Genomic DNA, 26738 nt, shown 5'->3' with positions numbered 1-26738 from the left:
GACTGACAACTAGGAACAAGTGAAATAGGAATCATTATGGTGCTTGGAAGATAAGAGAGAAATCAGTTTTAAGGAGTAGCTCTGTCCAGTGCTGCCAGTTGGTCAAGTAAGAGGAGATCTGAAACGTTAATGACTAGATTTAGCAATGTAGAAATCACTGGGTCCTTCTCAGGAGTAGTTTAAGTGAAATAGTAAAGATGAAAGCTTTTATGGAGTGGATTCAAGATATAATGGAAAAATGGGACTTGAAGACAGTAAGTTAGAAATCTCCCTCTCTACCTGCCTGTGGTTTCACTGTACCTGGAGAGAAATTAGGTGGTGCTGGAGTAATAGAGGAATTGTGAGAATTTGTTTTTTAACATGGGAAACTGACAGTTATGAATGTGAATGTGAATTCTTTAGCAGAGAAAAAACACTGATGATATTAATTGTTAAGGGTGATTTCTAAAAAAGAGGTCTTGAATAGGACATTCAGGGTGGAAGTACTTTATCATCATGATTTTATTGTACATATATATTATGTATCACCTAGAGTTTCTGTTCAAATGCAGGGTCTTGTTTTTGTAAGTCTGGGATGGGACCTGAAATTCTGCATTTCCAACAAGTTCTTACACGATTCCTGTATTTCCGATTCCTGTACTCATGAGTACAAGAACTAGGTACTTTAAGTGCAAGAACTAGCAGATTATATTGGCATAAAGTACAGTGGATATGTTTGGTTAATGCACTGTCTCTTTAGGTTGTTTCTGTTTTCTGAGTAGAACAGAAAATAGTCATTTTAGATTGAGGATATAGGAGGTGATATAAAATCATCTAGGAAAGTAAAATCAGACTTGAAAAAAGGGTTGTGGTATTTCAGGAGGGGTACACTTGTGGTTTAAGAATTTAAACTGAGATGAATCAGTGTAGGTGATAAGTGTATATTATTTTCCATTTATTTTTGAACTACGTAGGTTCTTGTCAGGAATAAGTAGGCTGTTGGGATTTACCATGGCAAGTATTTTGGAGGAAGGGTGAGAGAGGGAGGTTTAAGTGATTTCTGGATATATAAGTCATTATGATTTTATTTAAAGTGGAGAATTCTGCTGTAGGTAAGAATGTAGAGGGAATGTATTCATTTATTTCTATTAAGACAGATTAACATCCTTGTAAATCATGCAGATTTATAACCATAGTCATACAATGAAATAATTTACTATATGGACAAATACAGAAGAAAGATTTTCAACCATTGGTTTTTTTTGTCTCTCTCTTGGATATTACAGATGACCATGGATGAAAAATACGTAAACAGCATTTGGGACCTTCTGAAAAATGCAATTCAAGAAATCCAGCGTAAGAATAACAGTGGTCTTAGTTTTGAGGAGCTCTATAGAAATGCATATACAATGGTTTTGCATAAACATGGAGAAAAGCTCTACACTGGACTAAGAGAAGTTGTTACCGAACATCTCATAAATAAGGTATCCAACTTTAAAAGGACTGTTGCTAATGCAGTATTGAATGTAGAGAATCTTTTATACCAAACTGTACTTTGACCAAAAGTATTCATTTTAAAGGCCCCAGAAAGCCTATAGAAATTTTTAATTCCTGTTTTATAAAAGTCTTATTCAAAACCTGTGAGCAACTAAATCAGAATATTTGATAATTAAGAAAAGTTTAAGTTTGTGATCTATAAGTATGTTCTCTATAATCATAATGAAGCAAAAATAGTAGTTGATAAATGCTTATTTATTGTTAGAGATTATTTTTTCTGAAAATGCTTTAATCAGCCCATTTTAGCTTTCTTCTCTTTCTTGTATATTTGAAAATAATAAAATTATATTGTTTAAAAATATTCTCCAAGACTTTTCTCTAATTGAAATTAGTCTTACACATTTTAATTGTCATGTGGTAAACATGAATTTTTTAAAAATAGTGTTGCGCTAACATTACAAAATGGTTCTGTGATTCCAAAAAGCTATGTATTTTTAAAAATAAATGTTTTAACAGAGCATACTGCAAATAAAATGTAATTTCCTTTGTGAAATAACTTTACCACAATGTCTTGCTTTAAGATTATTAAACAAAACAGAATATCACGACTTCATAAAAAAACTTCCTATATTTTATGTATAATACCTAAGGTATTCATTTTTAAAATTTTATTTTAGGAAAAAAAGCCTTAAAAATTTCATAAATGGTACAGCGAATTCTTGTGTACCCTTTACCAGTTGTTAACATTTTGTAAATCTTCCTGTTGATACTTGTTATTTACTGCTGTTATTATCAATATTAAATATTATCACTGAACAATTAGAGAATAGGTTTTAGATTTTATTTACCCTAAAATACTTTGTAATGTTTATAGCAAGAATAAGGAAATTCTCTTATGTAATCAAAGAACTTTGATTAAAATTAGGCAATTTAACATCAACAAAATACTGATATATAGTCCATATTTCATATATCACCATTTGTCCTGTGTAACAGTAATGTACTCTGAGTAATTTGTTTTCTGATCCAAGATCCAGTCCAGGATCACATATTCAAGTTCCTCAACCTGTATTTGTCTTTTGGCACGTTGTTTTTTTTCAAGAGTATAGGTCAGTTGTTTTCTAGACTTGCCCCGCAGTTTTTGATTTTTCTGATTGTTTCCTCATGACTAGTTTCAGGTTATGCATTTTTGGCAGGAATAATACATAAGTGATGTTGTATCCTCAGTGCATCACTTCAGGAGGCACATGATGTCAGTTTATCCCATTATTGGTGATGTTAACTTTGATCACTTGGTGTCCGCCAGATTTCTCCACTGTGAAGGTACCATTTTTTCCCTTTGTAATTCATAAGCAATATGTTCAGTTATATTTTGAGTCTGTGTAAATATCTGTTCCACCAGAAACGTCCATGTGATGGTTTTTGCATTCATTGATGATTCTTGAATGAATCATTAATTACTATGGTGGTGGCAAAATAACAACTTTCTATTCTCTTTCTATTCTTCCTTTTTTATAATTCCTTTCTTTTGAAGAGGATTACATGAGTGAGGTAGTTTTTTATTTCATGAAGGTGATTGTGTTCTTCATACAATCAACAGTTTTTGTTAGGTTCCTCCTATACACAACTTTCAGTTAAAATATAGTGAATGCAGAGATGTCATACTGTCCCTTTTAGGAGTTCTGATGTGAAAGATGAAATACATTTAAATAACAGTATGAAGCCCTAGATCATTAAGTGGCAAGTGAGTGATAAATAGCTTAGGAATTCAAATGAAGAAAGATTACCCTGGACAGTGAGATTTCATGGGAAAGAATGAAATTGAACTGAGACTTTAAAAAATTGGAGATACATATGAAAATATGGAATGCACTGCAGGGTGGCAGATAGTGTTATTATAAAGAGATGATCTGATTACATTTAGGTGGCAAGTAGAGTTTGATTGAGGTATATAATAATTGTGACAATTAGTTTAATTATAGTGTTTGAAGATTGTATACGAACTGATTTTAGAAAAATTTGAATGTGAGACGAAGGAATTTGGACCAAACAGTGGAGAGTTTTGATGATTGTAAAAAATGGGTGATAAGAAGACAGACTATTTGAGGGTTACTATGAGAAAGATGTAAAGGTAGAATTGTGAGGACTTTCTCTAGAATCAGGAGATGACCTGGAAATGTTTGGGTAAAATCATAGACTGGAAGTGAATGAATTTCATAGGTCAGAAATTTTTAAGTAAGGTGAGGCATAATTTGCTTATTTGAAGGATATAGGGTGCCACCAGTAGGAATGTTATGAAGTCATAGTGGAAATTCGACTTGGAATGAGGAAAGGGTAGGTTTCATTGTAGATCATATTGACAGATTTTATAGATGGTAAGTACCTTCAAAATTAGTGTGAGGGCATTAGCTGCTCAAGTAAAAAAATGTACATTTGTAGATATGTTTAGAACTAGGGCAAGAAATTAAAACTAGATATGGAGATTTGGCATTTGATAGCATATACTGGGGAGTAAGTGTTAGATTTAGAGAGTGAAGAGCCCAGAACCAAGGGATAAATGTTCAGGAGCAAACTATAGTTAAGTAGTTGTGGGTAAAAAAGAAGATTAATTTAAGAAGTTTGGCGTTGACATCCAAAAACACCAAAAGCTGAATGATTTCTCTGATAAGTGGATGATGATACATAACAGGGAGGCGGGGAGGAGGCAAGAATGGAGGAAGGGTGGTTTGTATAGAGGAAAATGAGGAGTGGAGAGGGGTAGGGGGAAGGAAAGATAATTGAATGAGACAAACATCATCACCCAATGTACATGTGTGATTAAACAAACAGCATGACTCTACTTCTTGTACAACCATAGAGAAAGTTGTACCCCATTTGTGTACAATGAATCAAATTTTAAAAAAACTCACACAAAAGTTGATGTTTAACATTATTAATTGGAAACAAACAACCAAAAAGAAGTCTGGCATTGAAAGGAGAAGTGGAGAGTGGAAGACTTAGTTAAAACTACTGAAGGGTAGAAGATTGCAGTGCTTGAGTTCTTGGTTATAGTAAGAGTATGAAATTAAAGATAAAGAAGTAGTGTGGTAGCACCTACTAACTCTCATTTATCATTTACTATATTTCAGTCTCACTTCTAGTGCTTTTATGTTTATTAACTGATGATAAACGATCATCATCTGTTTTACAAAGGAAGAAACTGAGGCACAGAGAATTGGTAATTTGTCCAATTTGTGACTAATTAGCTTAGCTGGAACTGAATTCAGGCAGTCTGGCTTCAGGCTGATGGCTTGACTTCTCTGTAGATCTGTTCTTGGGGCAGAATGGATTAATCAGAATGCACTAAATATGCTGATATTGAGATGATTAAGAAGCTTCAAGTTAGTTGAGTCACTTCATAAAGCTATAGTTCTTTCAGCTATAAATTGCACTTATGTAAAATGAAGGCATAGGATGTAATATCTGAGATCCTTTTTAAAACTTATAAATCTAGGAATCAAACCATCCATCTTCTGAAAATGAGATGAAGAAACTTGGAGTAGCCCTTGTATGGTATATATACTAAGGAATTGACAAGTAAGGAAAATGATAGTTTAGTAGGAGTTGATCTGAATCTGATTTTTTTTTTTTTTAAAGCTGTTTTGTAATTTTGGCACAGATGCAGAAAAAGCATCTTTAGTCGGTGTTGTGGTTGAAAATCAGCTCTTACAAAAGTGAGGAGCAGAGGGGAGGCCATAGTGTAAAGTCATTGTTTTAAGTGAAATGATTTTGGACTCTAAAACATGGTCAAGTGGTAAAAACTCTACTTTCATCGAGGATTAGTTTTCCACATATGAATTTAAGGGTGACATAAATATTCAGTCCATAGCAACTGTCATTTCAAAATATAAAGCTGTTTTTTATTGTATGTTCCCTAAAACTTTTATTCAAGTTGATTATACTAAATAAATGGAAAAGTATACATGCTGAATGAAATTTTTTTCTTATGCATAGTCATTAATAATATGTTTCTTTAATTTTTTTCCTTTTCCTGTCACAAAAACCATTTGACCAGTCAGTTTCTGTCTAGGAAGTGTATTAGTTTCAGCATATGTGTGTTGATTGATGTCTGATAATTAAGTTCTTGAAACTTCTGCTTATCCATACTTTTATCTTTCTTTTCCTTTTTTTGGGGTGCGGGGGCGTGTACTGATTCTCGAACCCAGGGGCACTTAACTGCCAAGCCACATCCCCAGCCCTTTTTTGTTTTTTAAATTTAGAGACAGGGTCTCAGGAGTTGCTTAGTGCCTCAGTAAGTTGCTGGTGCTGACTTTGAACTCGTGGTCCTCCTCCTAACACTGGGATTGCAGGCATGGGCCACCACACCCAGCTTCTTTTCCATTTTTCTTCCTTCATCTTACTCTTTTATGAAAAACTTGTAATAACCATACAAATGTAGTTCTGGTACCAAAAGAGAAATGGTAACTGATAGACATGGCCTATATACAGTAGCTCAAAATGTTTGCCTCCTAATATAGAAAGTATCAATGTTTTACTAAATAAATTTAGGGATGCTATGTATAATACAATGTGCAAAAATATAGTTTGCATGACCATCCATATTGCCTCTCTGCATTTCACCTTTTTTGATTAGAAGGTAAGAGAATGGCTCAAGGTTCTGTGGTAAAATTTTATATTTTTAATGTCACAATAAGTACCCATTTTTGTGGTTCTGCATCATTACTGTTTTGTCACTTTTTGTTCACTATGCTTTTAGCAATTAGCTGAGCTACATATTTTTATATCTAAATATATGAATTTTTAGTGCTGTAGTATAAATAGCTATGATCCCTCTTTTCACATTGAAGAATTGAAGGGAAATACAGTTTTTGCATGGAATTATGTAGGGTTTTTTTATGGAGTTTGTTGGTACTTTGATTTCAAGGGGAGAATAGTCATTATTTTGACAAATGTTTTTGGTAAAATAGAGCAATACAAATGACAAAAAGGCAAATGAGGGGTAGTTATAGAGAGGATACTTCTTGAGGATGAAAGGTGCTTATTATTGGTTTTGGAAATATGTTCTCAAATTTGAAGCAGGCACAGAAAATGTGCTAGTTCTCTGGTTCTCTTCAGGTAGTGTACTATTCTTTCTATCTCTATAGAGGAATGTCTCCTTTGAGGAAACTTAGGTCCAAAGGAATTCGGTGAAATTCTCAAGACCACAAAGCAAAATGTAGGGTTATGGAAAGGCAGATCTTGACTAGTTTTAGTAAACATGAAAATACTTCAGTTTCCATAGGGATTTTTCCCCCGTAACAACTTATTTCTTTCTAAAGAAAATAACATAGAAAGCATGCAAGTTGATACTAGAAGAAAAACATTCTGTAACCCTTTAAATTTAAGGACTCATAAAACTTTCAGTCTCAAAGCTATCCTTATAAGTCTTCTTATCACAGAATTCAACATTCAGAAGTATTTGTCAGACTTATTCGAGTGTAAGGAATATATTAATAAATAGCACATCTGATCCCTGCATTTGTGAAACAGAAAATAAATGTTTAGTTATAAAATATAACGAAAATAGGATACAGAAATAGAGAAAGGAATGGTGAAAGTAACTACATAGGACAAGAACCTCTCATTTCAGAGGCATTGATGTTTAAACTGGGTCTTAGGAACGAGAGGTTGCTGATAAGAAGGTTGAAGGGCCATTCCAGACAGAGGAAATGACTGTACAGTGTATTTCTCTGTAAAGGGCCAGATAGATCCTCAATATTTTTGTTTTTCTAACCTCTGTTGCACCTCTTCAGCTCTGCTTCTATCGTACAAAAATGGCATTAACCCATACGTAAACGAACATGGCAGGATTCCAGTAAAACCGTATTTTACAAAGGCAGCAGGACATCCTTTGCCATTTCCTGGAGTAGAGACATAAAATCTGTTGTAAATGAAAATTAAGTTGATAATGGGGAGGAATGGGTCAAGGTGAGATTGGAGAAAGAACCAGAAGCCATCATGACTGACATTTGAAGTCATGGCAGAAGGCTTTGTACTTAATTGTATGTATATTAGGGAGCCATTCAGTGATTTGTAGCATGACAATGACAAGCTTTGGTATAGGTTTAAAATATTAATTTGTCTGCTATATGGAAAATAAATAAGAGGGTTTAAGAGTTGAAGCAAGGGGATTAGAATGAAGTAATCCAATAATTTGGGTAATAGTAATGATTTTTACCAGTTCAGTGACATTGGTAATCGATAAGAGTTTTCATATTCAAGACATGTTTCACCTGTAGAATGTTACCTGCTGACTGATTGTAGGGAATAAAAGAAATTAAGGTGATTTCTAGGTGTTTGGCTTTTGGAAAGGTCGTGAGATGATTCCACTTTTTTTTTTTTTTTGCAGTGCTAGGGATTGAACTCAGGGCCTTGTGCTTGCAAGGCAAACACTCTACCAATTGAGCTTTATCCCCAGCCCAATGATTCCACTTTCTGATGTAGATTTGAGGTACGAAAAGGTGTTCCATTTGAACAGGCTAATTTCTAGATACCTCTGAAGTTGAATATGTAAATCTAGTTCTCCAAAAAGTTTGGACTAGAAATGTAAATTCGAGGGATGTGAGCATATGTAGATTATATTTAAAGTGCTAGAAGTAGATAAAGTCACAGAGAAAAGGGGGTCAAAGATCAAACCCTGAGAAATTTAAACATTTAGTGTTCCCTACAGATTAAAGATTGTATTGGAGACTAAAAATTGCCAAAGTTGGTAGTACTTTAAGAAATAGTTCTAGCTTTAAATAATGAAATGATTTTGACATTTGTTTAGCCAGGTACAGCATTTGACAGCTGTTTTACTTTGTGTGTGTGCGCGTGCGTGCGCATGTGCACACGCACCTTCACACCTCATGCATGTCTTTTAAATGTTAAAAGACAGTTTTAAATTTAGAAATAGTGATGATCAGTTCCCTTCTTATTGGTCAGAGTAAAGGTAGAACCATGTCTCTTCATTCTCCTTTTTTAAGATTACTATTGGGATTCCAAATATGACAAACAAGTTAAGTAAAAAGTCATCCTTCAGTAATCAGGGATTTGTCTTTTCTTCTTCTGCCTCTTGTTAAACACTCCCTCTTTAAAACTAAGTAATAGGTGACAGTTCAGTGGAAGAAGTACTAGGTAGAAAATAAGAACTGAGCTTTAAGCTTAATTCTGCCACTATCAGTCTTGAACAAATTACTGAACCTTTCTGGATTTTAGATTATTAACCAAAATGAGATTTTTTATTTTAAAGAACTTTAATTTAACATTATATAATAATCATTTGATACATTTGGGTTATTTAGACTTAGGAACATCCTAGATTTTTTAATTTTACCATTACTGTGCAATAATATGTGTTTAGAATAAAACCATTTCAATTTGAATTGTTCTAAGTCAGAGGAAAAACTTTAGCATTACTGTAGCAAGAGCTTTATTAACTCAGTTTGCTAGTACTCAGAAGTTTCTTAGATTTTCCTTATGCTTAATTTCTCATTCATATTTTATACTAATAATGGGATAGCATGGTAGTCTTAAATGAGCCTATGAAAACTAATTCTTGTACTTGGAAATTATGTTTTCCTCTTAGAAAAATAACTGAAACAAGATGTCAACTTTTAAAATCTAAAAGCATCTGTCTCAGGTCAGTTACTTAAGCAGACTTAACGTTTATAATAAAACTTTTTGAGTGCTTTTCCACCTCCTTCCTAGGGAAATGTGAATGACTGTAGAGAGATATTTTAATGGCACGTATGCACAAAATAAAATGGTATCAGTAAATTAAAAATATTAATGGAAACAGTTAAGAATAACACTTTTGTTAGCAAAGACATATTCTGTTCAGAGGCCCACAGGTACCAAGTTTCTCCTGTGTTTTAGCCACCCCAGAATAAGCAGGACATGATATCTGCCCGCAGTAAACTCAGTTTTAGTTAGATAATCAGATTTGAAGGGGCATTATTTTTGCCTGAACATTTCAGGGCAAGGTACAAAGAAGAGGTCACTTTCAAGACCTTTAATAGATTTTTAAAGATTCAGCACGTGAACAAAGTCAAGATAAGAGTCCTAATAGGGAAAATCGCATGAGAAAAAAGGCAAGTAGGTGTGAGTTCAGTGAGATGGATTGGTGTACTTGGGACATGAAAGGTCTTCAGGTACATGTGTCAGAAATGGAAATAGTAAAGTGAGTTGGACTAGAGTTTGCAAAGTATTATGTGGTGGTCTTATTCTGTTGGTGGGGTAAGCCATTGCTTTTAATCTAAAAAGAGACTGATTGTGATGGAGAAAATGAAGTAAAATATTTTATATGAGTGCTATTTTAAGTGTTTAATTGATGATTTCTGCTATTTTGTCTTGTACTTTTTTCCTAACTTAAAGTAATTGGCAGACACTGGGAATGTAGTATGTTGAATATTGCAGTTGCTTCATGTGGTGACAGGAGTTAGAAAACAAAGAAAGGCAGACCAAATATGGTGTGATTGTACTAAATGTGAAAAGGGTAACTCCAAAAGTGGAGACTTGGAGATAAGATGAGGAAAAGGAATTATTGAAATTCAGGAAGATATCAACCATGAGATATGACATAGGAAGATAAATGACTTCTACTTTGGAAGGGTTGGAAGAGAGATGTTGGGGGAGAGCAAGGGTGTCAAGTGTTTACTGATACTGAATACTAGCTGTCCTTGCCTTAAATTGTTATATAGACTGTAAGCACTATGAAGGCAGTTACCCTTCTCACTTATTTATATATGTGTGTGTGTGTGTGTATACTTTTTTTAAAAATGGGTACTAGGAATTGAACTCGGGCACTCAACCACTGAGACATATCTCCAGCCCTATTTTGTATTTTATTTAGAGACAGGGTCTCAGTGAGTTGCTTAATGCCTCCCTTTTGTGATCTTCCTGCCTCAGCCTCCGGAGCTGCTGGGATTACAGGTGTGCACTACTGCACTCAGCCTGTTTTTATATTTTGTATGATATTCTTTTAATATTATTAAATATGTGAATGAATGAGCTAGGCTCTTTCATCTTTGTGTCTTTTGCTGCTTGTTTGTAGTTTGTATTCATTTGTGTGCTAAAATGAATCTCTAGCAATACAGGCAGTAAAAATGGAAACCACAATAGTGTATAGCCACAAATTGCTAAGATTCATTTATCTTTTGTACTTTATCTTCTTCCTGTACCTACCCAAGTTACTTACTAAATCTAACCATCATTTTAAGCACAGTGTGATTTGGGGGCTGTATAACTCTGTTTGTGTGTTTGAAATCAGAGTATATAAGTGTATTGGAACCAGATTGTGATTTTGTGAAACAGTGGTTCTTGGGCTGGGGATAATAGCTCAGTTGGTAGAGTGCTTGCCTCACATGCACAAGGCCCTGGGTTCAATCCCCAGCACTGCCAAAAAAAAAAAGTGGTGGTTCTTTTCTCCCCTGGTACTTGAAAGAACAAAAATAGTAATTGCATATTACCATATTTGTATATATTTTTATCAGTTTCTTCTGTCAGTGCCCTTGTAGCTTAGAGTTTTAACTCTTAATGCCAATGATATAATAGCTTTTAATATACCTTTTGTAATCTTAACCATTGGAAATGGATAATTCATAATGGAATCTTTCTGTGCCATAATACCTTTTGTTCTTGGTGCATTTCTTTCCTCCTACTACATAAAAAACTAGTTTTTTCGTGGTATTATAATTTTTGTACTCAGAGAAATTCTAATTTCCTAAGTTAGGTTATTTTTAAAAGTCTAAAAGAATATTATGTTTAAGAAAAACGTCTACTACCGAGCAATAAATATCACTGGCCTTTTCTTTTTACTTTTTAGTTTGTGACTGGGACTTGCTGAGTTGCACAGGTTGGTCTTGAACTTGCACTCCTCATGCCTTAGCCTCTCAAAAGTAGCTGGGATTACAGGCTTGTGCCACCACACCCAGGGAAGAGTGCAGTTTTTAAAATGATGTCAAAATTAGATGATTTTTGTCTTTGCCCTAATACGTAGTTGACTATATATTGAATTAGGAAAATTTGTTATCCTAACACCTTTTCTGTGCCTCTGCTTTCATTTTCATGCTAATTTTTGAGGTCATATGAATGCTGATAGTAGGTTTGCCCTAGTCCCTGTGAAGGAGATAAAGTGGTTAAATGTGTCTTGTATCCTCCATAGTGCCTAGCACCTTGCTTTGCTTGTTGGAAGCAATTACAGTGGACACTTAGTGCAAACAGTGAAGGTGGGAAATATTTGTTTTTGAAATTCAAAGCAGTGTGCTTTTTGTAAAGTCCTTAAAATTATATTACTAACTATATATATTAGTGAATTTACTTAAATAAAAAATCTTCTGACAGCAATCAGGAAAAAAAATACTTTCCCTGTAGTAGCTTTTATTGTTTTATTATGGATACTAGTATGATTTCTTTGATTACCACACTTATTCTTAAAGTTAGTGAAAAATAATGAGAATAAATTATCTAGCAAATAACAGTGACTTTTATATCATTCATGAATCTAGCCATTAGTGACTACCAAAAAGTTAAAATATTTAAAAAATAGTAAGAAACTCGATTGTAAGATGGAAATCTAAAGATTGTGATGTAGTATGAGCAACATTATTTACCACAATTATGTTGAATACACAAATAATTGGAAGTTGGCTACATTAAGAACTCTCAGAATATGAAGAGTTCCTTTCAGTCACGTATAAATTTGTGTTCTTTAAAGTTTTACATGCATTTGTGATCCTGTGTTGCCACTATTAATTATGTATGAATATATATATAGAAACATATATGCTATATTCATAAGGTAGCAAAACATTACACTCTTATTTTTAATATTTTTTTATTTGTTGATGGACCTTTACTTTAATTATTTGTGTGGTACTGAGAATTAAACCAAGGGCCTTACCCATACCAGGCAAGTGCTCTACCACTGAGCCATAACCCCAGCCCACATTAAACTCTTATCTTTTTAAATTAAGAATTCTTAGGGTGTGAGGAAGGCTGTTGAGCCATTTTCAAACTGTTTGTGCCAAATTAGAAGAGATGGCCTCTCTACCTGGTGACATGGCTCCCATTGAGATTCACTTCTGTCGTAAGTCATTTTAATTGTTAGGTTTGTGTCATACCATCCTGGTGTGACAAAATGAATAAGTTTTTGGGACCTTCAAGAATTCTTTAATAGCATTCCTTGGAAAATAAGATTTGCATAATTAGCATAATTTGTGAAGGTGACAAAGCCCCCCATACCACATATGATTCTGCAGGACTCAAATATAAATGTAAATAGAAACAAATGCTCTTTTGATTGATCATAGTAAATGTTGCACATTTGGGCCCAGGGTTGTAGCTTTGTGGTAGATGCTTGCCTAGTGCATGTGAGGCACTGGCTTTGATCCTCAGTGCTGCATAAAAATAAATAAATAAATAATTTATTATTGTATATCTGTAACTAAAAAACATTTTTTGAAAAATATTGCATATTTTGTATTAACTAACTTTGTATGGGAAACAGGCAACATGTTTTAGAAATTAGATCCAGAAAAGTACTTAACAGGCATCCAGTGGCTCTTAGTTATTTTAAAACAGTAGAAACCCCATAACATAAGTCATATTTAACCAGGAGTAACAGCCTTCCCTGTGGTATATTAAATAAGGCATCTCAGTGGAACATGATGTGAACCTTGTTGATCTAATCAATCACAATCATATTACAGGTAAAAATTACTATGCACAAGATAGGTTTAAGTGACTTGGTCAAAGTCTTGGTTAAGTAACTCCCTGGCTGCAGTTCTAGCAGATACTGATTTTGGTTATTATAACTTTTCAGGAAATGTTAAAGTACTGTAGGTTTCTAGAAGTACACATCTCTTAGAGTTATGATACCTCTGTTGTGCTTTTGTTTCTTTTTGTTTTTGTTTTTGTTTTGTTTTTTTTTTTAAATCCTGGGGATGAAACACAGGGCCTTGGGTATACTAGCCCAGCATTCTACCACTAAGCTATCTCCCTACCCCTGTTGTACCTAATGCTGTTCTTTGTGTTTTATGTTGTTAATGCCCCATTTTACGTTTTTAATACATGGTTATATTTTTCCATTGCAGCATGATGCTAAGTATAAATTACTGTACTTTAGCACCTGATTGATCTATAGTTTTACTTATTGTCTTCAATTTTGAATCTTTTTAAGAAGTTCCTCACTTTTCAGTATTCCACATCATCTGATTGGTTTTATGACTGTTCGAGTTTCACTGAACTTTAGAATTAAAGTCTTTATAATTCATTTTAGTTAATTATTATTATTTCTTCATCTTACCTCAACATTTTGTTAGGATTGACTGAAATTTTGCTCCAGGTACCGAAATTTTAAAGTGTAAAAATGTTTTAATTAATGGTTAAAATTGTGTTGGAAGGTAGGATGTATGGTGCATATTATTATGTCCTTCAATTCGGCAACTAGCCTGAAGCTGCGTCAAGGGTCACCTTCAGTCTCTGGAGATTCTTAGATGTGAAAACTCAAGAGCAGAGACTGGGAGCCTGCAGTTCCCCATCATGCTCATGCCTGCTGTCCTCTACTTTCATCCTTCTTGCCAACCTTCATTCTCTTCCCTTTATCAGTAGTTTGATTGGAGGATGTGGGTCTTTTAACTTGGCTTTTATCAATGGACAGGATTTTATTATAAAAAATAAAGATTTTCTTTTGATTTAATAATTCCACTTTAATCTTTGCTAAGCATGTAATTTTGAAAATGCAAGAAAAGCTATACTCACAGGAGTGAAGAACTTTGTATGCAAATTTGAACTGTTGCAGAGCGTTCATAGAGTTGATACTCATAAATTATTTAATTCTCTCATTGACATTCAGGTTTCTTTAATGAAAAATTCTTATGGCATCATAGTTTTATTTTTATGATAATAACAAAGCAGGGTCCAACTTGAGAATCAAAATTACTGAAAGTTTGTAAAAAATTAATATAAAATAATTCGCCTTTGTTTTCATTAGTAGTTCTTTGAGTTTCAGCATGTGTACTGATTCATGTAACCACTGTCACACTGGATATGGAACATTTCCTTCATCTCACTTCCCTATGATATTTTTCTGTAGTACCTGGCAGCTTCTGATTTATTCTCTGTCATAATAATTTTGTATTTTCTAGAACATCATAAAACTAAAATCATAGTTTTTAACCTTTAGAGACTGGCTTCTTTTACTCAGCATAATTGTCTTGAGATTAAGTTGTAAGTATCACTAGTTTGTTCCTTTTTATGGCTGAATGACATTCTGTTGTATAAATGTACCACAATTTTTCATTTTTTATATATAGCTTTTTGTGTTTATGAATAGATCTGGTATGAATATTTATGTACAGGTTTTTGTGTGAACATACGTTATCATTTCTACAGAGTTATTACATAGAAGTAGAGTGCTAGGTTATAGGTTAAGTGTATATTTAATTTCATAAGAATTGTCAAACTCTTTTCTCATAAGAGTGCCAATTTGTGCTTACACCAGCAGCATAGGATAGTTTTTTTGCTCCAGATCTTTGCCAGCACTTGATATTGTTTAGCTTACTTTATTTTAACTATTCTAATGGATGTATAGTAGTGTCTCATCATGTTTTTAATTTGCATTTCCCTGATGGCTCATGTTGTTGAACCATCTGTTCATGCTCAAAATTGCCTTCTCTGTATCCTCTTTAGTGAAGTGTCTGTTCAAATTTTTTACCCATTTTTAATTGTTTCTGTTTTTTACTGAGTTTTAAGAGTTTGTTGTTTGTTTGTTTGTTTTTAATTACTTTGGGGGCTGGGAATATAACTCAGTTGGTAGAGTGCTTGCCTTGAAAGCACAAGGCCTTGGGTTCAATCCCCAGCACCACAAAAGAAAAGAAAAGAAATTACTCTGAATATAAGTCAGTTGATTTTTTTTCTCCCAGTTTGTAACTTCTTTTTTTTGTGTCCACATTGTTAGTAGAACAAAAGGTTTTAGTTTGATGGAGTCTAGTTTATCCCATCTATAGCTTTACTTTTTTGTGATAAACAGGGTCTGTAGAACAAAAGCTTTTGATTTTTGATAGAGTCCATGTTACCAGTTTATTTTACAAATCATACTTTTCAAGTCAGTTTGACAGTTGCTTAAAATTCTCAGATGACTTTTCTTTTTCATTATAATTTAACCTGTTTCTTTGAATTGTTATGGTGTTTTGGAAATACGATACAACTGGGTATTAGTCTCCTAAAGCAAAGTCTAGTGGATGAATGTTATCAGTGGCTTAAACATAATCAGAACCCAGTATTGCATAGTATAGTAGTTAATGATGTGTACTGTGAAGAGAAATGAAGTGTAAGATAGAAGTCTAGGGGTTATTGCAAAAAGAATGTTCAGGGATGAGACCTCCCTGAGAAATAGCCATCCAAATTGAGGCAGGAAAAATGACAAAGCACAGTTGCTGTTTGTAGTTTATGTTTATCGATTGCTTACTGAGTGTTAGAACTGTTCTGAGTACATTATTAGCATTAATTAAATCTGTACAAAAATCCTACAAACAGGATACTTCTTCATATATAGGAAACTGAGGTCCAGGGATCAAATAATTCATCCAAAGTTACACAACTCGTCAGAGCTAGGATTGGAACTCAGGTGGTTGGACTCCAAAGTCAGTACACCATTATTCAGAGGTGGGGAAGGGAAAGTATAGTAGGAAATTTGGTTGGAACCAGCTCTTGTATTGTAGTATTGTATTGTAGTTCATGATAAGAATTTAGGATTTTATTCTGACCATGTAAGCCAGTGGTGGGTTGAGAAATAGCCAAGAGGTTGCTCTATGGTTCTGGAAGTCAAGAGAGAAGGTGGGAGTATACATACACATTTGATAATCATCTGTGTATAGGTGATACTGTAAAATACTTCTCCTGGCCTATAACATATTTCTTTGATTTAAAATTAAGAATTATATTCTATTAACAAATATATGTGCATGTATTTATGAGAGTGTGTGTGTGTGTGCATAAACAAACTGATGGACTATTCTGTTAATAGGTGCGAGAAGATGTACTAAATTCATTGAATAACAACTTTCTTCAAACACTAAATCAAGCTTGGAATGATCATCAAACAGCTATGGTGATGATTAGAGACATACTAATGTATATGGTAAGGAGAGCTTTTTTGTTATTTGTTTTGTTATTCTTTCTCTAAGAAAAGAAAACATTTCAAAACATAATGACTTTTGTTAAATTTTAGTTGGATGGTTCATCTCAGTATGGAAGGTTTTTTTTTCCCCCTTAAATAGCATTTCTTTTGTAAGGACCAACCTTAGCCTGTATGAGTGAAAATCTTAATATTTCATTTAGTTACTGAATTATTAAAATGGAAAACTGAAGGGGAATGACAAACTTTTTTTGGTAATATTTAGCACTTGTAAAAATCAAAAAAATATTTAGCACTTGTACTTCAAAATAGGAAATATTAAAAACCTTATTAATATCTCTTCTTAAGAATGGTTAAATGATGAATATCATTCTATAAGTTTTTTAAACCCAAATATTACATCTCCAGTGACACAAATGTCATATTAATGTAAATATTTTTTGGAATGAATCTAGATTCTTTTGGTTTAATTATTACATTACTGCAGAATTAATAAGTCCAATGACTTTTCTCATTATTCAGTGTTTATATTTGAAATTTGAACACAATGACTTTCTTCCAAGATTTTACTCTCCAAATTTTAATTTTCTTTAATTTTGATTTTTTTAGTTGCAATGTCATGATGAGCTCTTGTTCTGGTTTCTTTTACTTAGTTAGAATAAAGCAATGTTTGGAAAGAATTTCTAATGAGAACCAATAGCTGTGACTTTTTTTTTTTTCTGCTGAGTGAATTCAGTCAAGCCTTTTACCAGAGGTTTAGTAAAGGCTTAGTGACGAGGGGGTCAGTGAGAGGCCACTGCCTTTTTCAGGAATATAACAAAAGGTATAACAGATTACTTAGCTTTTCTGAGTATTGTTTTGTTTGTCAAATTATGGATTCACTATATGTTATCATTTTTGGGTAACTGAGATAGCATATGAAAACATAAACTTCCTGGTGTATAAACGTGAAATAAATAAGTTGACTTGCTGCTATTCTTATCTTGAAATTTTTGATTTGGTAAGTCTTTAAATTCCATACCAACCATCTAACACTAAGATAGAAAACTATTTATGATTTCATAGTCTATAGCTCTGTTGATATTGATGAATAATTTTAAGATTTTTATTATACAAGTTCATGTTTCAAAAAAATCTCTTTTCAGTTCCTATTTGTGCAGTGAAATCTCAAAACCTTGAATCCAGTTCTACCTCTTTGTGACCATGGTTAAGCAATTAATTAGTTCATGCCTCAGCTTTCTCATTTACAAAATGAAAAAAAAAAAAAAAATCATACCAATTGGGATAGGTTAATGGTGAGTCTTAAATGAGCCATTCGTATAAAGCACTTACAGGGCTTGGCCTATGGTAACAGGGTTGGTAAAAATTAACCAGTGGTAATATTTTTTGTCCTGTCATGTTTTTATCAAACCCATGTGGTAATTCCACAGCACTGATAAACCCAGTAACTTCCCCATGCCTCTTCTGGAAGATAGGCCAGTGCTACTCTTGGTCCATTGTACAGACCTGCAGTGAACCCTTCACACTGCCCAGCAAGCTTCTGTAGTCACCTTGCTGTACCAGTTATTTTTCTCTGAACTTGTAGCTCTCCTCAACAATCTTGCCCTCTGCTTCTCAGAGAAAAGAGAGTTCTATGTTCATTTCATGCCACTAAATATATTTTCTCCCCTCTGTATTTCTCTTTTGCCTCCTGTTTTAGTACAGGATGATGTCTCCTTGTCTGTCAAAGGCCATTTCTTTACCTATATTTTTGTCTCATCTGGAATCTTAAGTATTTGGAGGCTCTGCCTTTTTTACTGGATCTTATTTATCAGCATTGGACATATTCAAGCCATTTATACCCTCAGAATAAAATTCCATTAAATTTCTGGGTGAATTGTTCTCTCCCAGGAACTCTCTTCTGTCATTCACTGCTTAATGTCTCATGACAAATGTTGACACTTGGCTATCTTTTCTTTTCTCATCTTTCTTTCATTTTGTATATGTTCTGGTTAAGCATCTACCTCAACTAATCTGTTCAGTTTTGCCCTTATTAGGATCACCATGGAATCTCTGCATCTCTGAATGCAAATATCATTGCTAATCCTCATTCTTGATTTTTTTCTTCCAAGTAGAATTTGACAAAGTTGACCATATTTTTCTTCTCATACATGGAATTCTTGATTACTGTGATAAAACACTGAGTGCCTCTTACCTTCCGCTTATTTCTTCTTAGCCTCTCCTCTTGTTCTTCCTTTGCTTCCTTTTCCTTTTCCTTCATTCATTAAAGAGATGAATTCTTCAGACTTAATCCTAGGTTTTCTTCTCACAGTGCACTCTCTTCACCTCATTTACTACCATAGCTCCATAAGCCTCTGTGCAGATGATTCCCAAATTATAGCCTCACTTTTTGAGATTCTGACTCATAAATTCATTGATCTAGTTGATAATTCCCTTTATTGTCTGCAAGGTTACTTTACACTTGGCATGTCCAAATCATAATCACTATCATTCCAGTTGTTCATTATAGAACCCTGGGAATTGTTTTTTATCAGTTGCTTACTTCAGGCTCTTTATCTGTATACATCTTCTCTTGCTGGGATCTACAATTTTTACTTGGCTTTCATAAGTCTGTTAGCCAAGACCAGGCCACCTTCATTTCTCTCTTGTTGGAGTGTTCAGTATAAATAGTCGTTTAACAGCATTCATTGGATTATATTCTGTTTTCCATAATTCTCCCAGTTATTATTTTAACTGGCCTTCTTAAATCTTGGCTTGTCCTGCTTAAATCTTTATATCTCCTTCTGGAATACTCACACATGTCATTTGTTTTAAAATGTTTCCTTTCTTCATCTTACTTGTTCTTTCTTATCCTGTAAATCTTAAATTTCTTATCAGCTTTCCCTGACCCATGTGCTCCCCACTGATCGTACTAGCTTTCGTTGTGACTGGTACTATCCCTTTGCAGCATTTTTAACAATCATTAAAGTAACCCCCCCACAGCCCCTCTTTGTCACTACCCTTGCGGTTTGGGGCCATTAAGTAAAACAAGGATTACTTGAACACAAGCACTGTGGTAATGTGACCTCTTGATCTGATAACCAAGACAGCTACTGATGACATGGTTGGGTGGGATTAATGCAGCTTGGAAATGCTGGCAAAGGGTTGATTCACATCAGGTGTATCAGAGTGGGATTATACAAGACTTCATCTTGCTACTTAGAATAGTGTATAATTTTAAACTTATGAATTGTTTATTTCTGACTTTTTCCATTACATTTGGACCACAATTGTAGCACAGCTCCTTGTAGGAACTATCTTGAGTGAATTGATATAGGTGTTATATAGCATGTTCTTTTTTAATAGATCATGCTTTTTCAGAATGCTTATTTAAATGTGCTATTTTTAGATTCAGAAAGAAAAACTGATATTTTCACATTCCATAAAACTTTAAAATTTTCATATCCTAATTCTCTTATTTTGCCTTTTAATATATATTGCTTTGGTCTTAATTAAAATATGTCCAAAAGTTCTTTTTCCGTTAAAGGTAAAGTTTACATACATTGAAGTGAACTAGTGTATACAAAATTATTTTTGAAAAATGTGTGCACCTCTGTAACCAGTACCCCAGTCAAGATGAATAACATGCTTTCATTTCCCAAAATCAAATAAATATTTTTCTGTTGATATTTGCATTGTTTTCTTTGAAGATTTTTCACCTCATCCTAGACATCTCAGGTCATACTTCCTGGCCATGTACTTCCAAGTTATACCTACATAGAACCTATGTCATTTTCTGTGATTCCCTGCTCTGCCTTGGAATTTTAGATCTCAGTTCAGGAGAAGGAAGAGAGAAGTTTCACTGTCTCCCACCTACTCCCCACTCAACTGACTTTTTTACTCTTAACAAGGAGGTATATCGAAAATGTCATGCATGAACCTCAGTGTATGTATCATATACCAATGGATATACTGACTCTGGGTATTAAAAATGAAATCATTGGCTACATGGAAACAGGCATTGGTCAAAATTTGTCTCATGTGACTTTGTTATTTGGCAAGCTCATCATTTTCAGAAAGAAAAGTATACATATCTCTGGATAGAACTTGTGTTCTCTACTCTCTGCCACTCCACTCCTCCCTAATGTTTGTGACTTGTACTTCCTGTTTAGACCCTGCTTTACTTAGTTTTTTTAAAAAAATTCATTGTTTTCTCAAAGAAGTGATTACACGTTCAGTCTTTAATATAGTTTGGATTTAGTTATTAGAAGTTTCATTTTCAAGTTTTAATTTTTCAAAATACTAATGACTAGGAAAATATTTTTTCAGTATTTTGTAGAGAAAGTTTGTCATATAATGTTATTGATATAATTTGTATTAATATTCATTTTCTCTTAAACTCTGAAAATGAATACAATATTAAAGAAAAATTAGGTTTATGGATAGTGTTCTGTAGGCCAACTTGAGCAACTAGAATTAATGTGAGAGGAGAAGGGAAATCATTTTCTGTTGTGGTATATAGGATTAATAAAAGACTGCATGAGACGTTTTCTACATAAAATTTTCTGGTGAAGAAAATTTCAAATCCTTCAAGAAGATTGGCGGGGGGGGGCATAAATTCAAAGGTAAAGGGGGAGAGTGACCTGGGAAAGGAGAATCACTACTTGATAAAGAGGAGATAGCTGATGCTTACCCAGCTTATAAAGATGACAGTGTTAGTTTAGGCAGACAGAAGCATGCGAGTTGTTGGGAGTTTGCAGAAAGTAGTAAATTGAATAACATGTTAAAACTTTAAAATTTTCATATCCTAATTCTCTTATTTTGCCTTTTAATATATATTGCTGGGAATATTAACCTTATATGTCAAAAGAAATTTTGCAGACATGTTTAAGGAACTTTAGATGAGATTATTCACAACCATTCTTATAGGCCTGATGTAATCACAGTGGTCCTCATAAGACATATGCAGGAGGTATCATGAGTTGAAGGACAAGGTAATATGACAGAAACAGAGAGTGGAGTGATAATCTCTTTGAAGATGGAGAATGGGCCTCTAGTCAGGGAATACAACAAAGGCATGGAAGTAGATTTCCCCTTTGTATCTTCCTAAAAGAATCAGCCCTGCCAGCACCTTGCTTTAGCCCTCTGATCTGACTTCAGTTTTCTGAACTCTAGAATTTTAAGAGAGTAATAAGCAATTAAATTTGTGATAATTTTTACAGCAGCAATAGGAAACTAATAAAAGAACAGAATTTGGAAGGCCTGCTGTGCAGGGTCAGCTGCATGTAAATAAATGGATAATCTGTAGTTGTGAGGGCATAATTCATGTGTGTTTAGCACAGATTTTGTAGAGTAGACCCAGGAGTATGTAGCAGCCTCTGAAGAATGTTCAAAATAAGGAGAACCAACTGATAGATTTTTTTCATTTTGGAGTTGCGGGGGGCGAGAATTCTAAAATAACATAGTTGAAATGGTTGATCATGGGTTCATGCTGTTTAAGGAGGCAAGCGAATTGTAAGGTTCCAGGAAATAGAAATATTAGATTCAGTAAGGGTGAGAACATTCATTTAAATGTAACAAAGTAGCAGGAGTGGAAAGAAAACGATGATCTTCTGTGCCAGAGTTATTTGATAATTTCTGAAGGTAAGATTGAGGGTTTATTTATTCAATGTATGACTGAAAGGAATCTTGATAAGATAGGGGATGAAAATTTTAGGAGTATGTGAGATTGCTTGTTAGTATGAATGTTGTGATTACCAACATAGCAAGGAACTGAACTGAGAAAAACACTGTAAGCTGTTGTTGAATGAGAATTTGTTTCCTGCAAGGTCAAAAGATACTATGAGGACTGGGGATATAGCTCAATTGGTAGAGTACTTACCTCGTAAGCATGAGGCCCTGGGTTCAATCCCCAGCACCGCCAAAAAAAAAAAAAATAGGTACAATGAGAACATGGAAATGATGGAACTGTGGGTCTGTAATTTCTGCTGTGGATCTTGGTGCTTTTAGCTCCCCAAAAACCCTTTCTTCATAATATTCAGATTGCACATTTTGGAGAAGTTTGATAATAACTGTAGAGACTTCCCTGGCATCTTTTCTGCTTCAGGATGACATCTTAGAAGAAAACAGGATCCACTGACTGGACTACTAAGCTTCATGCCTGTTGAACATTTATACGAACTTACCTTTTGCAGGAGGGGTCTGTTTTAAGACGGGCTTTTCTTATACATGCTCTAATTTTTGTATCTGACTGAGATATCCAAGACAATGGCACTTTTTATAGCTAGGTCAAAAGCTAAGTACTCACCTTTATGTAAAATAAAGCCTGTAAAGGTTAAGAATATGCTCAATAATTAGGATTTCTTTCTTGTTTTCCATCACACCTTATGTTTCCTTTATGTTTTATTTTGGTTTTATTATACATGGTTATTTTATTCTTTTTCCCATTTTTTAACTGTTATTGGATATTTCTCATCTCCTGTATGAAATAAATTAATGGAACCTTAAACACCACATTTACTGTGATCTGTGAACTGGTTTCTTATGTGTACAGTGATGATTGAGCAGTTCATGACGATAAGTTTAGGGAAACAAGTATTCAGTGTTTACACTCTCCAGCATAAAGTAGACCCTCTTGCATAGGCAAAAATAGAGCACCTGTATCTTGATGGAGTAAATAGAATGAAACTTTTGTACATAAAGTGGATGCTACCAATATATGGAAATTTGGAGTAGTGAGAAAAATATTTAATGATGAATTAAGATATTCTTGACTTTAGTTCCCACTTTGTCATTAATTTGCTTAAGTCATTTAACCTCTCCGGTTAAGATTCTTGCTTTCCTTAGCAATAAAACAAATTCATTGGTTAAGAACTCCAGTTGTTATCCTTTTGAGAGTCATAGATGTCTTGGTGAGTACTTAAGATATGTTGACCAGCTCTTCTAGAAGTAGGTATTTTTGCATCCACATACCACATATTTTTATTTTCAACTTTAAGGGGATTTTGAATATTGAAGGAATGTTGATTAGATTTTAGATGTTTAGCACCCTTTCAACTTCAAATAAAGTTTTTTGTTTATTTGATTTTGTTTTGTTGTTTTTGTTTTGCTTTTGGTTCCAGGGATTGAACCTATAGACTCTTAACCACTGAGCCACATCTTCAGCCCTTTTTATTTTTTATCTTGAGATAGGGCCATTCTAAGTTGCTTAGGGCCAAAGTTGCTGAGCCTGACTTTGAACTGCAGTCCTCCTGCCTCAGCCTTCTGAGTTGCTGTGATTACAGGCATGTGCCACCACACACAGCAGCTCTGAAGCTTCAAACCATTTTAACATTGAAAGTGAACAGCTAGATGTGATGTCTGGGGAGAATGGTAAGGGAGAAAACAGGAGGTATGAGTAGATTAGTATTATTAAGTTGATCAAAGTTTCTTTGAGAACTCTTAAAGTGGGTTGATATATCCTTGATTGACTATGAATCTGTCCAGTGCTATTATAATAGCAGGTAACACTTTTCTTACTCCTTAGTGTGTGCCAAACACTATTTTAAGCACTTTTAGTGTATTGAGTCATTTAGCCCTCACAGTATCACTTTTGTTACTTTTAAGCAGTAGTTTGGGAAAATGATAAAGTTAAAATTTTTATTGTGTTTCTTTGAAAAGTAGAAATTCTGAGTCTGCAGCAACAGCTATCTTTTATTACTCAGCTGTATCACTGCATTATTTTAAACACCTGACTTTCAAGTTGATTTACTGTAATTTCCATTTTGTAGATGAAGAAATTTAGGTTAGAAAGATGAACATCTAAGGTTACAGAAATTAAGTAACCTGCCAAAGATCATACAGTTACTGTTTAACCAAAGTGAGATTGAATCCAGTCTTTTTTTTCTTTTAATTCAAAGCCTGTGGTCTTCACCATACAGAATTAACTTAATTGACTTTTTTGATAGAACTTATGATAAACCCAGAGTTGAGTTAACATTTGCCTCAATGCCATGAGTAGGTAAGTTCATTCAGCAAGCATTTACTGGGTGTGTATGATATACCAAACACTGTTCTTATATTACTATGGTTCTATTTTCTAAGTTCTTCTTTCATTGGCAAATTGGTAATATAGAAGTTCTTTTGGGAAGATAAACCTGGTTTCCCATATTTAACTTGAGAATAGTGATGTTGTCTATGATCCAGTTCCAAGCTATTAAAAGCATATAGAAAGTCCTTAGTTTTTTCTCATTTTTTATTTTGAATCTGATACCAAAATTCTCATTGAAGGAAGTGACTTTCTAAGAATAATTGTCACTAGAAGTTATTGACTTGATTGTTGTAATACTTAGAACTCTCCAGAAATCTTATATACTACTTTATAATCCTCTATAATGGTATGCCAATTTGAAAATCCTTTTTATTGTTTTGGAAAACTTTTTTGATATATAACATAAAAATGCACACGTCTTTTGCCCATTTTTTAATATCTGTTTTATCTCTCTTAGTAATTTCTTTGAGTTTCTTTATTCTGGATAAAGTCTTTTGTTAAACACATGATTTTCAAGAGATTTATCTTCTAATTCTAACTTTTTTCTCTGTTTTAATGGTGTCAGAGAAGTTTTTAATGGAAGTTAAATTTTTTAGCCTACAGTAACGGTTGTCAATTTGGTCAGTTATAATGAATATAAACAGTATTATTTTATCTTCCTGTTGAATTTGACTCTTCTATTTCTGTGGAATATCCTTCCTTATCTTTAGTAAGACTTCTTGCTTTAAAATCTTTTGTCTGATATTAGTATATTAGCTTTCCTTGATGTTTTGAGTAGCAAATTTCTTCCCATCCTTTCAGTTCAAACTTTCTGTACTCTTTCATTTTAGGTGTGGCATATGTACTGTATAGTAATGTGCTTTTTTAACCCCATCTGACAATATTTTTTAATTGAAGGGTTTATTTTATTTATATTTAATGTAATTATTGATACATTTGGGTTTAAATCAAGCATCCTACTCTTTTTTTTTTCCTGTTCTTTTTTGCTTTTTCCATTTTTTTCCTTTATTTTCCCATCTCCCTCTTTTAAGCTCACCATTTATTTATTATTATTTTAGTGGTTACTTTAGAGCTTTAGAGGTTAAGATGAACTTCCTTGTACATTATCAGTTTTTTGCCTTTTTTTTTTTTAAACCATGGTCTGGATAACATAAGGATCTTAGAACACTTCAACTTCCTGGAATTCTGCCTCGTCCCCCTTAAGTTTTAAGATATTTGATCCTGAGTTGTTTTTTTGTTTTGCTTATAGGGAAGAGAGGCGAGCCTGGAAATTTTGGGTTGAATGCCAGTGTTAAATGTGAAAAACTGCAGACCCTGGATGATACTTCCTCCAAAGAAAATTTTAAATTTTTCTAGCAGACATGCAGAGTATGGAAGAGCTTTGGGATCTAGATGAAACTGTTTTTAGGTTTTGTTAATGTTGGTTTGTTTTCACTTTGTTTTTATTTCCAGGGCATATCTTTAGACAAGGGACCCAGCCCCTCTGAAAGCCTAAGGTGTTTACCAGATTGCTTTCTGCATTACCATGCCTAGAATTTCAACTTCTCTCTTTCCCTACTACAAGTCTTACACTAATCTCTCAGTTTATAGACCTCAAGATACTCTTAGGGGCTGGGGAGGGTTTTGATGTTTCAGTATACATTCCCAGTGGAAAGTTGAGAATTTCTGGTTTGACTTGTTTTAAGTCCCAGCAGCTTCATATCCAGCCCCTTCTGAGACTTTCTGCTTGACCTCTTATTTTCTTTCTTCCAGATAAATATGGCAAATGACCCAGGGGAATGAGCAAAGGGAAGTGTGAGGCAGTTCTCAATGTACTTAACATTTTCTTCAGAAGTTTGGCCCCACTAGTCCAGATTCTTTTTTTACTCTTTGATGCTTTTAAACAGTTGACTTTTGGGCTTCATCGTTGTTGTTTAAATTGTGGTGACATATACATAACAAAACTATCTTAATCATGTTTAATTGTATAATTCAGTACTGTTAAACACATTCACATTGTGTACAGCTATCACCACTCCAATGTTCAGAACTCTTCATCTACCAGAACTGAAACCCTGCCCACCACCATTGTGCTTTGTGTCTATGAGTTTGACCTCT

The 26738-nt window shown here is 33.8% G+C and overlaps 1 protein-coding gene across 1 annotated transcript in view; it reads left to right on the top strand.

Moving 5' to 3' along the window:
* The window catches only part of Cul3 (cullin 3), an 80177-nt gene that overhangs the window by 18344 nt on the left and 35095 nt on the right, over window positions 1-26738 (top strand). Inside the window, exons 2-3 of the mRNA XM_047544126.1 lie at window positions 1266-1463; window positions 16523-16636. Of these exons, the coding sequence (XP_047400082.1) occupies window positions 1266-1463; window positions 16523-16636 (312 nt within the window). The remainder of the gene's footprint in view (window positions 1-1265; window positions 1464-16522; window positions 16637-26738) is intronic.

Source organism: Sciurus carolinensis, chromosome 3 (assembly GCF_902686445.1).
Source record: "Sciurus carolinensis chromosome 3, mSciCar1.2, whole genome shotgun sequence".
NCBI lineage: Eukaryota > Metazoa > Chordata > Mammalia > Rodentia > Sciuridae > Sciurus > Sciurus carolinensis.
This window is presented reverse-complemented; position numbering and strand designations above follow the sequence as displayed.